A 13,832-nucleotide genomic window follows, 5' to 3' on the forward strand; every position below is an offset into this window, starting at 1 on the left:
TAGAAAGATGGCCCACTGGTAGTCATTCTTTCATTTTATTTCATGCCCATATTACTTTTCCCTGAAACAAAGTTTTCTACTCTTTCCCTTTCTGGATCCCTCACTACCTGTTCCACAACACATTGCAAGTATGTTCAGTCGTGTCCCACTATTTGTGACCTCAAGAAGTATAGCTCTCCAGGCTCCTCTGTGGGATTTTCCAGGCCAGAATACTGGAGTGGGACGCCATTTCCTGCTCCAGGGGATCCTCCTGACTCAGGAGTTGAACCCACGTCTCCTGCATTGCAGGCAGATTCTTAAGCACTGAACCACCCAGTCAGGCCCTCTCAGCCCAGTTTAAATTGATTGTAGTTTTTATCTGATTTCAGACATTCCCCAAGACATATGCGCTGACAGCACATGCCATAAGGAGTGGGAAAGTTTTTAACTATTGTACACCCTCTCTTCTCAGAGTGAATTAAAGTTTTAATAGGTTTCTGAACATCCCTTCAATAATATTACTATCACCATATGGGCCAAGTTATTTCCAGCATTCAAGTTACACCTAGAAAAACATAAAGCCTCACTTTTCTTCCCATGCCCATCTCTACCCTCCTGATTCTTCTTACCAAATGATTTTGTTTTCCTTATAGAAAAGATTCTGCTTTCCTTGGATAAAGCCAACACACAGATGAGATCTTGGGCTTTTTAAACCCCAAACTGTAGGCTTTGTTTAGGTAAGTTCAAAGGTATGGCTTGAAGAAAGAAAGAGGAGCTTTCTTCTCAGGGGTAAAGAGAATCTTTGGCCTAACTACCCAGAGAACTCTTCAAAGGCCTTGGGTTGCCTCTTCTGCCGCAAAGGCACAAAAATGCATCAGGAAAAAAAACCTGCTCTGCCACCTGCGGGGGCTCACAAGCTCCTTTAAGGAGCTGAAATGCTTTACTCCCCTCTCTGTGAAACACCCCTTCCTCCCCACAAAAAACAATGTGACGCATGCTCATTTGTCAGATATTTTGCCAAGGGGACCTTGTCTGTGGCACTGGGACTTGAACTTGCAGCTGAGATGAGAAGAAGTCAAATATTAACACCTCATATAATTGGCTCCTTTTTCTTCTTATGAACACCGAGATTAAGAGGAGCCCATCAAATGGCACTGGGCAAAAATAATGAAGAGTCCAAGGGAGGTCAATGGAATCCCTCATGCTACGAGCTTTTAGCATCCAGGAACAGTCATGCCAGTGCAAAATGACCAAATATTTTCACAGTCCTTCCAAAGAAGTGGAGATGGAGGTCATCGCTACAGGGAGCAAACAGACCTCTCTTCAAGCCTGATCGTGTGTAGTGAGCCTGAAATGGAAACTCATCACCACTGGGATCAAACTGTAGCATGACAAGAGCTTGAGTCAAACTTCTGATTTTTTTTTCTTCTGAATGAGTGGTTCTGATACTCACCAGGAAACTATTAAATAATATAGTTGCCTGGGCTCCACCGTGCAAGATTCAGATATAACATAGCTGTGGTGGAGCCTCTCTGTTTCCTTCATGTAAAAGCTCCCCAGAGAAATCAAATAAGCATCATCACATGGATACCCTCTTTACTACCAAAACATGGGCTTTGGGGCCATTCCAGAGTCCTTTTCTGGTTTGTAAAATAGAGGATACTCCTGTGGAGTTGCCTACATAGAAATACACCCATACAGTTAAAGAAGTAACCATTCACTGGGGGCAGAGCAGGAAGATGGAAACAGTTAGGGGAGAAACCATATTACATCTGTATCATTGGACTTCACTCCAGTGGATAAATACCAGTTATTGGTCAAAATAAACTTCCAGGGGCTAACTTTAAGACTAAATGGCTGAAGCCATCACACACACACACACACACACACACACACACTATCCTGCCATTTTTCTTTCCCTGAAAAAAATACACTTGTAAGGAATGATCATATAGGCAGTTCATCAGGAAATGCAGCCATCTTTTCCACACTTTATGAAGGCTACACACCCCACGTACCTGGTACTTAACCTAAATTTAGAAGCAGTCATTCAAGAAAAAAAAGAACTAAAACTAAAAACTTAAAAAGAAATTAAATGAACAAAAGGAAGATAAAACACTGTGCCCTAGGACTGACCCATGAAAATACAAATAACTCATAAGTCTAATCTTTCAGAAAGTAATGCTAAGACGCAATTCATTCCCCTGCACTTAAGCAGATTACACTGGCCTCTGGCTGCGTGTAGCTACTGAGTGCTTAGAATGTGGCTTGGTCCTCAGGTTGAAATAATCATATTTGGATGTATTGGATTAAATAAAATATATTACTGCTTCACGTGTTTCTTTTTACTTTTTAAATGTGGTTATATAGAACATTTAAAATTGCATACGTGGCTCTCCTGTTTCTACTAGACAACATCTACATCAGGCTAGAATACTGCTTCTTGCTGTTTAGCTCTTCTAAGCCTTGCCTGCCCCCTCGTGTCAGAACTCTGACAATGCAGACTAATTATATTTCAAAACTATCTGTATTATCTTTGAAAGAAATGCCTTTCTGTAAATGGGGGCTAAAGTAGTCATTCCAATCAAAATCATCAGCAGGGTTCCTATAAAATCTCAGCTGTTACAGGGGACAGAAACATGAGCCCAAATTTAGGTGCAGTTACTTTTCAAACAATTTAACCAAAGTTGCAAACAACACAAGGCACCCATGTGCAACATTCATATTCTGCAATTATCCTGTATCACAGAGAAAAACAGAAAATCTAAACTTCATAAACGTAAACATCACAGAACCTCTATAAAATGGAATGCCCTCATAAGGAGAAGGCAGTTTTCAATAAAGATGACCAACATTTATTGAACATTCACAGCACAAACACAATTCTTAGCACTTTCCAGACATTAACTGACTCCTCTTTACAACTCCTTAAGGATGATTTTTACTGTTTATTACCTCCACTTTCCAGAAGTGGAGTCCCAGAGAGATTTTGGAACCAGCTCAGATATGAAAGGAGAGCAGTAGCTAACCTAAACACGTGCTCTTGCTGTGTGGTAAGAAGAAACCCCTCGTCTCTGGCCTAGGATCTCTTGTCTTCCACCAGCATCCGGGAAACCAATAGGCTGCCCTGAGACCTCAGAAGGAAGGTTCAGCCTCAGACCCGTCACAGTTCTTGACACGACTCCCCATCAGTGAGGTGCCTCCCTCTACAGAAGACCTGGCTGAAGGCTGGAAGGTAAAAGGACTCTCAGCACGCCCTGGGGTTGCTCTGCCCCCAACAGTGGTGAAATCCTCCTTGTTAGAACTTTGTTCTTTTCTTAAGGTTGAGTGGAACACCAGTCTTCATAAAGACATTCTCTTCGTTACAGTCAGCTCTTTAGAACAATGAAAAAAACAAGCATTTTCTCTTGTACATGATAAAGCTTCAAACGTTATGTCACTGATTATATCCCCACCCATACGGAGCCCTCAATTATTCCTTGAAAGTTTCCAGACTCCTGCTCATTCTAAATGCCTCTAAATATGAAGGCAGCTAGCATTTAATGAGTGTTTACTATATACTAATCCTTTCACCTACTTTTTCATTGAGTCAGTCCAATAATCCCATAAGGTAGGCAACTACATCATTCCATTTTTACAGATAAGGAAGCAAGTTCAGAGAGGTTAAGTGACTTAGACAAGGTCACACAGCTGAGAAGTGGCAGAACCAGGATTAGGCTTACTGAAGATCCGCTTGTGCTCTGCTGCCTCATTCTCAGCTGTGCGCCCATTTCTTGGGGCCTTAACACCTGGGCACAATGTATTAAACAGGAGACTTTACACCAAAACGGAGTATATTAAGCAGCAGCTAGGCACCATGGCATCTGCAGAAATTAAATGTGACCGAAGTCATTCATATTTAAAGCTGTCTGGAGAAATGGGACTATTAAAATGAACCTGTAAAGCAACAGCACCCAAGTTCCAACTCTCTCAGCTGTGTAGGAAAAGTAGCTATGATTCTGTCTTCAAAGGGGAAATTTAAAGTGTCTAAATATTCATTCTTAGGCTCGCTTGTGAAGGACAGGGAAGCCTGCCATGCTGCAGTCCACGGGGTCGCAAAGAGACAGACACAACTGAGCGACGGAACAACAACAAAATATACCCAGGGATAAACCTCCAGGATGTAGGATGTTTTGTGTCCCAAACTCATCACATGAACCTCGAATGAAACTGTCACAAACATCCCTAAGTGGTTAATTTCAAATGACTCTGAAGTCTGTGAAACGGTCAGCATCTTTCCGCTGCATTACATGTGCTGCCCTCTTGCGGGGAAATGGTGTTACGTGCAGTGGCGGGGAAAGGGCGGCAGCGGGTGGGGGACAGGGAACAAAAGGACAAACTGCTACTTGAAGAAATAAGAGAGTTACCTCCGGCTTCCTTTTAAAAGAATGTAACCTACCAATTGGCCCCAGGCACCTCTTCTGTGGTTCGGGGCTACAGACACCCACATGGTCTCCTTTGCTGTTGTTCAGTTGTTAAGTCGTGTCTGACTCTTCGTGTCCCCAAGGTCTGCTACTCAATCACTGTGTCAGGCAGAATTTTAAAAAACAACAAAGTGGCCGTTCATGTTTTCTAATTCCTTAAAAATACCACCTCTGTACTCTAGTGGAAGATGATCAATGCCTTAAAGATTCCCGCTCCCTGTTCTGTGAGAATTGGGTGCATTTTTGCTTTCTAACACTTGAACTAAAGTGAACTTCGGTCCACACCTAACACCCGATCTGATCTGCCCAAATCAGGGATGGGGTCCCACTTTCTTCCCCTCTGGCTCTGTCTTAGAGGGATGAGAGGAGATGGGATTGGAAAATATCTCCTTGTTTATACACAACCTTCTGCAAGTTGTTCTAATCCGAGCCATTAAAAGCATCTAATAAACTTCCAGCTAGGGTTTCCTAGGGCCACGGTTTCTTTAATTGGCCAGCACAAACCACAAAGCTCTTGGGACGATGTCAGGAGTCCTTTTGGACACAGTACACTGTCTTCTGCAGTTAACTCTCTACAGCTTGCTCCCACTCTCAGGCTGTTTCAGATACACCCAAAGACCTGACCAGAGTGTCTCAAGTCTGACCCTTGACTGTGTCATCAGGTGAGCACAATTCTGGGGAGAAAATCCACGTGTCCACTGCAAGGTCATTAGACATTTACAACACCTGCCTCCCATCGCCATTTCCCTCCCCCCCTCTCTCTCTCATACATACATAAACACACACAGCCAACTAGAATACACAGCCTCGCTAGAATCGTGGGCAAAGAAAAAGCAGGAAGATACAAGGAAATGATAGTCCAGGTACTTGGGTCCTCAGTTTATAAAGAACTCTCACAAATCGACAAGTAAACAATACAGCCAAGACAAAAACAGATAACGGATAGGACAGCACAAGGAAAACAAATGGTCCCCCAGCACAGAGTCTGCAAAGAGCTGCAAGTCACAATAATCTGACAGTAGTTTTCATTACCATATTCACACATCAGTGAGATCTGATAGCACGCAGAGTTGATGAGGGTGTGGGGAAAGGGGAGTTATCCTACTACGACTGCTCCTGTAAGCTTAAGTTCAGAAGTTTTGGAGTGTGCTTGGCACTACTAAAATCTTTCTCTCTCTCTGGCTGCACTGCACAGCATGTGGGATCTTAGTTCCCAGACTAGGGATAGACCCCGTGCCCCCTACAGAGGAAGCTCAGACTCAACCTCTGGACCACCAGGAAACTCCCAGTATTAAAATCTTAATGCGGTTGTCAGAGGATGCAGGACACTCCCCGACTGAGCAACTAAACAACAACAACATGTGTATGTATATATATCTTATTGGTTCTGTTTCTCTGGAGAACCCTAATAATCAACAAAAAGTTAACAGGATATTTTTTCACACCTGCCTGTTACTGTCTGGAATTTTTAGCACCAGCAGAAAATTACATAACTGATTCCATGGTGACAAATGGGTAAAATCAGCCTATTAATAAATATTCATTTAGCACCCATTATATTCCAGGCATCAAGGACACAGCTTAAGTAAGACTTCACAGTAGGATTCAGGAGCCTTCAACTACGGTTAAACAAAGGGTATGGGCAGATCACAGGGACTTTGCCAGTGTGATTCCAGACCACTGCAATAAAGTGAATATCACGATAACTCAAGACACGTGAGTTTTTTCAGTTCCCCAGTGCATATAAAAGTGATGTTACTGTAGTCTAGTAAGTGTGCAAAAGCATTATGTCTAAAATAGAATTCACATCCCTTAATTTTAAAATACTTCATTGCTACAAACGCTAACCATCATCTGAGCCTTCATCAAGTCATAATCTTTTTGCAATGGCCACATCAAAGATCACAGGTCAGACAGACCATAATAAATAAATAGTGGAAAAGTTTGAAAAAGTGTAAGGATTACCAAACGACGACACAGACCCACAAAGACAGCAAACACAGCTGGGAAAAAATGGAGCCGACAGGCCTACTGGATCAAAGGTTGCCACAAACATTTGATTTGTTAAAAAAAAAAAAAACAGTAAAGTGTAAGAAAGAAGCCAAGAGCGATAAAACAAAGCTCACCTGTACTTCTGCAAAGATGGCTCTTCACATACAGCCTGCAGCCCCAGGGAGAGGACAGAGCTCCCCGTGGGCAGGAGCCATCCTGACTGCTTTGATGGTTACCGAGGTGAGGGGCGAGATGTATCTATGGAATCTAGAAAGATGGCACTGATGAACCCACCTACAGGGCGGCCAAGGCAACACAGACATAGAGATGTGTGGACTCAGTGGGGGAAGGAGAAGGTGGATGAATTAAGAGTCTAGCGTGGAAACATATACACTACCACATGTAAAATAGATAGCCAGTGGTCATTTGTTGTACGACACAAGAAGCTCAACTCGATGCTTTGGGACAACCTAGAGGGATGGGATGGAGTGGAAGGTGGGAGGGAGGTTCAAGAAGGAAGGATGTATGTATACTTATGGCTGATTCGTGTTGATGTAGGGTAGAAACCAACAGAACATTGCCAAGCAATTATCCTCCAATTAAAAATAAATAAATTTAAAACAATGAGGGATGATAGGTACTTAAATTCCAAAAACAAAATCAGGAAGAATCCCCCAAAAGTCAAAGAGAAACCAAAGACCAAAAATCCAAATAAAATCACTGAAAGAAATCCATGATGAAAATTTCATTTCTTGAGCAAAACTTTTGAAGGCTTTGCTCAGACTTCTTACCCTCCCTGTTACAGTTGAGTCTTGGCTTATATGGAAAATACTGCATCTCTTGTGTTCACGATTTTAATCTTAATTTAGATTTAATTCAGATTTCTTTTTTTTTTTGCTCACGTATAATACATTACCGAACGCAACTTCACGTTCACACAGACACCTTATGGTCTCACCTTTTCCAAATTTAAAAGGTTATGGTATGAAATGAGGATTGCCACACAAAGATGAAGAAGTGAAGCGTCCGTCATGGCCCCTGTTTCCCTCAGGTTTAATCACTGTTGATCACAATCTCAAACCCAGTTTTGAGAAGTCTGGAATGTGCTAGGGCTAACCCACCCCACTGAAATGTTCTGATTCTGTACTACACTGACTCTCTACCTGCAACCCAAGAAAAGAGATGCGTATTAAACGGGTAAGACCGATGACTTCAAATACCCTATTCCTGAGAGGAAGCTCACCCAAAGATACACAGCACAATAACCAACTAGCCCTGGGCACTTTCACAGCAGTCAAATGGTATCGATTTTACACTGATTTATTAAAATTGCAATAATTGTTTTTCTTGTCTTCTTGAAACTGTCGCTTAAGGAAAATTGAATTGTGAGAGAGTTTAAAAACTTCAGCCTAAAGTTAAGTCTTAGCCCTAAATTATCAGAATAACTAAGGCGAAATGTTGACCTGCTGTATATCTGAGAATAAGGCTATGTGACCAGCACACTTTCTCAGACACAGACTTTACAATTCTGACACATACACGATTTAGGGTTCAAGCTTCACTCTTCCACTAAAAACTCAGAACAAGCCTGCTGCTGCCACACCTCCAATCACTGAAGCATTGACAGTAAATTAATTGTTTAGCAACGAGTTTGCTGACAAATAGGAATTATTCAGCAAACACAATTCACTGGGGAGTTTTCAAATCTGCATCACTTTAAATGTAGATGTAAAAGGGAAAGGTGAAGACAAACACATAATACACACAGAGATACTTAACTGATTATTTTGATCTGTCTTTAGAAATAAGCGAAGGACAGACATGGGTCTCACTAGAAAGTATCAAAACGCATCTCTAAGACTTCACACACGTTCTATTTTAGGTCCTGTGCAAAAGTTACCACCACATTTTTTTTTTTAATGTATAGAATGATTCCATTTATATAAAATTCAAAAGCACACACAAACTAAACAATATCTATTTTAGTATACATATGCATCCTAAGTCGCTTCAGTCGTGTCTGACTCTTTGTAACCCCATGCCCTGTAGCCCACCAGGCTCCTCTGTCCATGGGATTCTCCAGGCAAGAATACTGGAGTGGGTAACCATTTCCTTCTCCAGGAGATCTTCCCAACCCAGGATCGAACCCAGGTCTCCTGAGTCTCCTGCATTGGCAGGCGGGTTTTTTTTTTTTTTTATTAGTTGGAGGCTAATTACTTCACATTTCAGTGGGTTTTGTCATACATTGACATGAATCAGCCATGCAGTTACATGTATTCCCCATCCCGATCCCCCCTCCCACCTCCCTCTCCATCCGATTCCTCTGGGTCTTCCCAGTGCACCAGGCCGGAGCACTTGTCTCATGCATCCCACCTGGGCTGGTGACCTGTTTCACCATAGATAATATACATGCTGTTCTTTCAAAACATCCCACCCTCACCTTCTCCCACAGAGTTCAAAAGTCTGTTCTGTATTTCTGTGTCTCTTTTTCTGTTTTGCATATAGGGTTATCGTTACCATCTTTCTAAATTCCATATATATGTGTTAGTATGCTGTAATGTTCTTTATCTTTCTGGCTTACTTCACTCTGTATAAGGGGCTCCAGTTTCATCCATCTCATTAGGACTGGTTCAAATGAATTCTTTTTAATGGCTGAGTAATATTCCATGGTGTATATGTACCACAGCTTCCTTATCCATTCATCTGCTGATGGGCATCTAGGTTGCTTCCATGTCCTGGCTATTATAAACAGTGCTGCGATGAACATTGGGGTGCACGTGTCCCTTTCAGATCTGGTTTCCTCAGTGTGTATGCCCAGAAGTGGGATTGCTGGGTCATATGGCACATTTTTTTTTCCTTTCTTTCTTCTTTTTAAATCATTCACCATCTTTTCCTAAAAGAACCCTATTATGTGCAAACTGCCTTCAGTGTTCATTCAAGTTTATCAATAAAGATGTTCTGCCTTCAAAGGAAGCTGGAATATATAAGCATAAAATGCTGCTGGGTTTCCACGATTCTCTGAGAAAAATCACTTCCAAAGAATGGAAGTGTACTTAGGAAAGGAAAAGGAAAACCTGGAGAAATCTTTAAAAGATATCTAGAACAAGTCCCTTTAAGCATCAAACCATCAAACTGCTTTACCCTGCTGTATTTCATGCTTCCTCTGGTTATTTACACACCATCCAAGGCTCTTGTCAATTACCTGTGCCTGAAATGTGGGCTTTGACGTTTGCAAGGATTTTATTAATTGATCTCAGTGGGGCAGGACGAGTTTAAAGGGCTTACCTGTGTGTCCCCGGAGGTGCTGGCTGGAGGCGGACAGGAGCTTACAGCACACCATCAACACGTAGGCCAGGAAGAGCCAGTGAGACAGCAAGACGGACCTGGTACAGGCTCCCATCCTGGAGGGAAAGCAGGAAGCAAGTCAGCGATGGATGGGTGGAGAGAGACCCTGAGCCAACGCCGTCCTTAGAAGGTGTGGAGAGCAGGGGAAGATGCTGGGCAATGCACCCCTACCCCTACCTCACCAAAGAGACTGGAGGCCAGGCGAACCCTACACACACTGGGCGTTCACTCAGTTCTCAATACACGCCTTTTATAATTAAAAGTTTTTCAAGTTAACTACATGCCTCAGTGAGAAGTCTATTTATGAACCCCTAGAGCATAGCCTGAGTGGCCCTGATAGAACATGGGGGTTATATGCTATTTTACAGCACAAAATTTAAAAAGCGACATACTTTAAGCAGGATTCAAATAAAAGATATGTGGTTTCTGCATGTGAAAGAAACCACAGAAATTCACACACCAGGCCTGAGAACTTCCCCCTGGTTTCTCTCACTGCATATTAATGCCCTTTGGCCTAGAATACTGGCTGAATAGTTTATTAATCCAATCTCAGAGTTTGATGAGAACATGGGCAAGTACTGATAAGTATATAAACAACTTCATATAGATGTCAATAGATAAATGGATAAAGATGGAATATTATCAAACAATGAGGATGAAGGAAATCTTGCCATAAACAAAATTTTAGATGGACCTTCAGGGCATTATTGCTAAGTGAAATAGTCAGATCAAGACAAATACTGCATAATCTCACTTGATGTAGAATCTAAAAAAGACAAATTCTGAGAAACAGATTAAGTAGCATAGCGGTCACCAAGGGTTGAGGGTGAGGGAAATAGGGAGGTATTAGTCAAAGGTCAAATCTCCCAGTGACATGATTAACAAGTTTGGGGATCTAATGTTCAGCATGGTGATTATAGCTAATCTAATAACATTGTCCCATATACTTGAATGTTGCTAAGAGGGTAGATCTTAAATGTTCTCATCACAAGAAAGAAACAGTAACTATGCAACAGTAAGAAGGTGGTAGCCGATACTATGGTGGGAATCATTTTGCAATTGATAACCATACTGGATCAATACAATGCACACCTTAAATAGACACAGTGTTATGAATCAATTACATCTCAATAAAAACTGGGAAAATATACTTCACTTCATATGAATGGACAGTATCCAAACAGTTGCTCAAAGACAATTCAGTTTACAAATGTGGCTGTGTGGTCTATTCTAAAACACTACCCTTTCCAAAATAAGTAAATAAAAAGAAAATAGCTAATATGCATTCTACTTCCCTCCCTAACTTTCTGCTTTTCTGATCTCAGATAGCACTAGATTAACTTTATTTTTTTAATAAATTTATTCATTTTAATTGGAGGCTAATTACTTTACAATACTTTGCTCTTTTTTTTAATTAACTTTTTCAAGTGAAAGTCCAAGCTCTGGGCATTTGAAACTCCAGATACACTGGGTTCTGACTGGTTTCAAGGATAATAGATCCACCACAGAGGATCAAAGGAACTCCCTTTTCATATACAAGATGTATAGACACTCATGGGCAGATGATAAAGACATGGCCCGTGGATTCCTGTCTGAGTAACACAACAGGCAAAGCTTCTGAGGAAATCCTGAAGGAAGGGCCTAACAAGCCCATGACTGCCAACCCCGCAGGGTCTCAACCAGAACCCTGACTCCGTGATCAAGAGGAAATGCAGCCTTGGGGATCTGGTGGCCACACCACACTCCCAGGAGCAGGCACTGGCCTCTCACAAAGTAGTCACATAGATCCTGTTGAAAGATCTTGTATTGCCACTGATTTGAGACTCAGTGTAACTCTGAAACAGCCACAGTAATACAAGATTCTAAGATTATCTTTGAAGACCATGGTGGCAAAAGTGATGTCAAGCTTTGAAGCTTGACATCATTTTGCCCTTGGCCTTGGAAATTCCGAGCACTTGAAACTGACAAAAACACTAGATGCCTCTGCTTTGAAAGACCTGCATGCACCTTAATTTTGCAAAGCATGTCCTCCGTCTCCCCCGCCTCAGCCTCCATGCACGGTGGGTAGAAACCCTGGAATCAGCTCAAAAGGTGGCAAAGAATATGTGTGAGTCTATGTGAGCTTGAGGTGCCAGTATGTAATTACATCTTCACTTCAGGAAATTGATTGTTAATTTATTACTCAACAGGGCAAGTATGGAGGTTCAGAATTCTATATATGCTGAGTTTTTGAATGAGGTGCTCTGTCCCCTCTCCTATGTTTTAAAATTCCAGTTGTTAACTCCAATATCCATTATTGATCTAACTGTCACAAAGGCTTAGTCTTACCCAAGGGTCAAAATTTCAAATCTCTCCCAATAAAAGTGTAGGCTGGCTGGGCCCAAGGCTCCAGAGAGCAGTAGGAAAGGTAGAGTCCTGTCTAGGGGCAGCTGCTCCAAGGGAATGCCAGGAATGACTTTTCAAGAGAAGCTGCTTTCTGATACACTGTCTTCACACTTTGAGTCAGCAAGGGATTCCACTTGTTTTAAAAACAGAGTAGAGATCAAACAAAACACATTTGCAAACTGGATTTGGGTACCCTAACTTCTGGTTTGTAGCAATTAGTGGCCCAGAAAAGGAAAATTTTAAGGAATCAGATGAATGGAGTACTAGCTTTCTACTGTTGTGTAATAAACACTGCCAAACTGAACAGTTTAAAACAATAGGTCTCCAAAGGCCTCTTCACTGTTCTATCCTCCACTTCTTCCTGCTTCATGGGCTGGCTCCTCAGCCTCTAACCACAGTGTTCCACCTGATTTAGAGTCTCCAAATTCAGATGAAGTCTATCAGATGAGCTATAATCTGTCCCACCTAATTTACCAGTGAAGTTCAGTTTCCATGTGTTTATCAGTCACTGCAAGTCCTAAACCTGTCTCGATGGAGTTAACCAAACTGGGAGAGTATGTCTGAGATGATCTGAGTCCCAAACCCTGGGTACCATAGGAAGTCAACTCTAAGACAAATTGATGATCAGCGGGTGACTTAAGGAGTGTTCTAGGGAGTATCACCTGTGGAAGGGGAGGGACAAGAAGAAGGAAAGACAGAAAGAGGGAGAGACCTCAGATAACCCTCTGGAGAGTTTCAAAGCAGATCAAACCAGTCAATCCTAAAGAAAATCAACCCTGAATATTCAATGGAAGGACTGATGCAGAAGTTCCAGAATACTCTGGCCACCTGATGCGAAGAACTGACTCACTAGAAAAGACCTTGATGCTGGGTGAGCTTGAAGGCAGGAGGAGAAGGGGACAACAGAGGATGAGATGGTTTGATGGCATCACGGACTTAATGAACATGAGTTTGTGCAAACTCCAGGAAATGGTGAAGGACAGGGAAGCCTGGCATGCTGTAGTCCATGAGGCTGCAAAGAGTCAGACATGAGTGAGTGCCTGAACTACACAGCTGAGATGTCCCTTCTCCATGGTCCCAAACTGTAGTGAGGGGTCAGGCCTTTACACCTGAACATCAGGAAAAACTTTTCATCTCAGGCAAAGAGGCTCTTTGGATTGCGGACAATTCAAAAATGCTATAGGTCATCTTCTGCAATGCTTCTGACAGTTGAGGGCATGAATCCTTCATTCCTGAAGGGGATGCTGGGCAGGGCATCATGCTCATTAAAATGTGATGGGAAGAGACTTCAAATATAAACCCTAACCCAGCCTGGGCCTGCTTTGCCCTCAGCACCATTCTTTCCACTTCCACTGGGTGACACCTCTATACTGCATTCCCCAGGCTCCTGAATGATCTGGCTCCTACCTGACTTAGTTAGAGCCTGCAGAGTGGAAGGAAAAGGCCATGGTATTTTTTTCCCACCTTCTCTGTCTTGGCAGGGTCAACGGAGTGGCCACTTCTCCTCCATGGTGTCAACTTCCCCCCGAAGGGCCCACTATGGCTCCAGCTCCCACGGAAGGCCCTTTCCCACCAAGGCCACTGGCCAGCAGGACTGCCTTCCTCTGTCCCACCAGCCTCAGGATGGCAGGAGCTGTTGCCTGCTGTTGCTCATCTATGGGCTGCCTT

At 42.5% G+C, this 13,832-nt stretch overlaps 1 protein-coding gene across 6 annotated transcripts in view; it reads right to left on the bottom strand.

Annotated features, from left to right (window-relative positions):
• The window catches only part of TAFA4 (TAFA chemokine like family member 4), a 202,496-nt gene that overhangs the window by 106,438 nt on the left and 82,226 nt on the right, over positions 1-13,832 (bottom strand). For all 6 annotated transcript variants that reach the window (XM_043442882.1, XM_043442883.1, XM_043442881.1 and 3 more), the window contains one exon: positions 9,720-9,835. In XM_043442882.1, coding sequence (XP_043298817.1) covers positions 9,720-9,835 — 116 coding nt within the window. The remainder of the gene's footprint in view (positions 1-9,719; positions 9,836-13,832) is intronic.

The sequence above is a fragment of the Cervus canadensis genome, chromosome 22, assembly GCF_019320065.1.
Source record: "Cervus canadensis isolate Bull #8, Minnesota chromosome 22, ASM1932006v1, whole genome shotgun sequence".
Taxonomy (NCBI): Eukaryota; Metazoa; Chordata; class Mammalia; order Artiodactyla; family Cervidae; genus Cervus; species Cervus canadensis.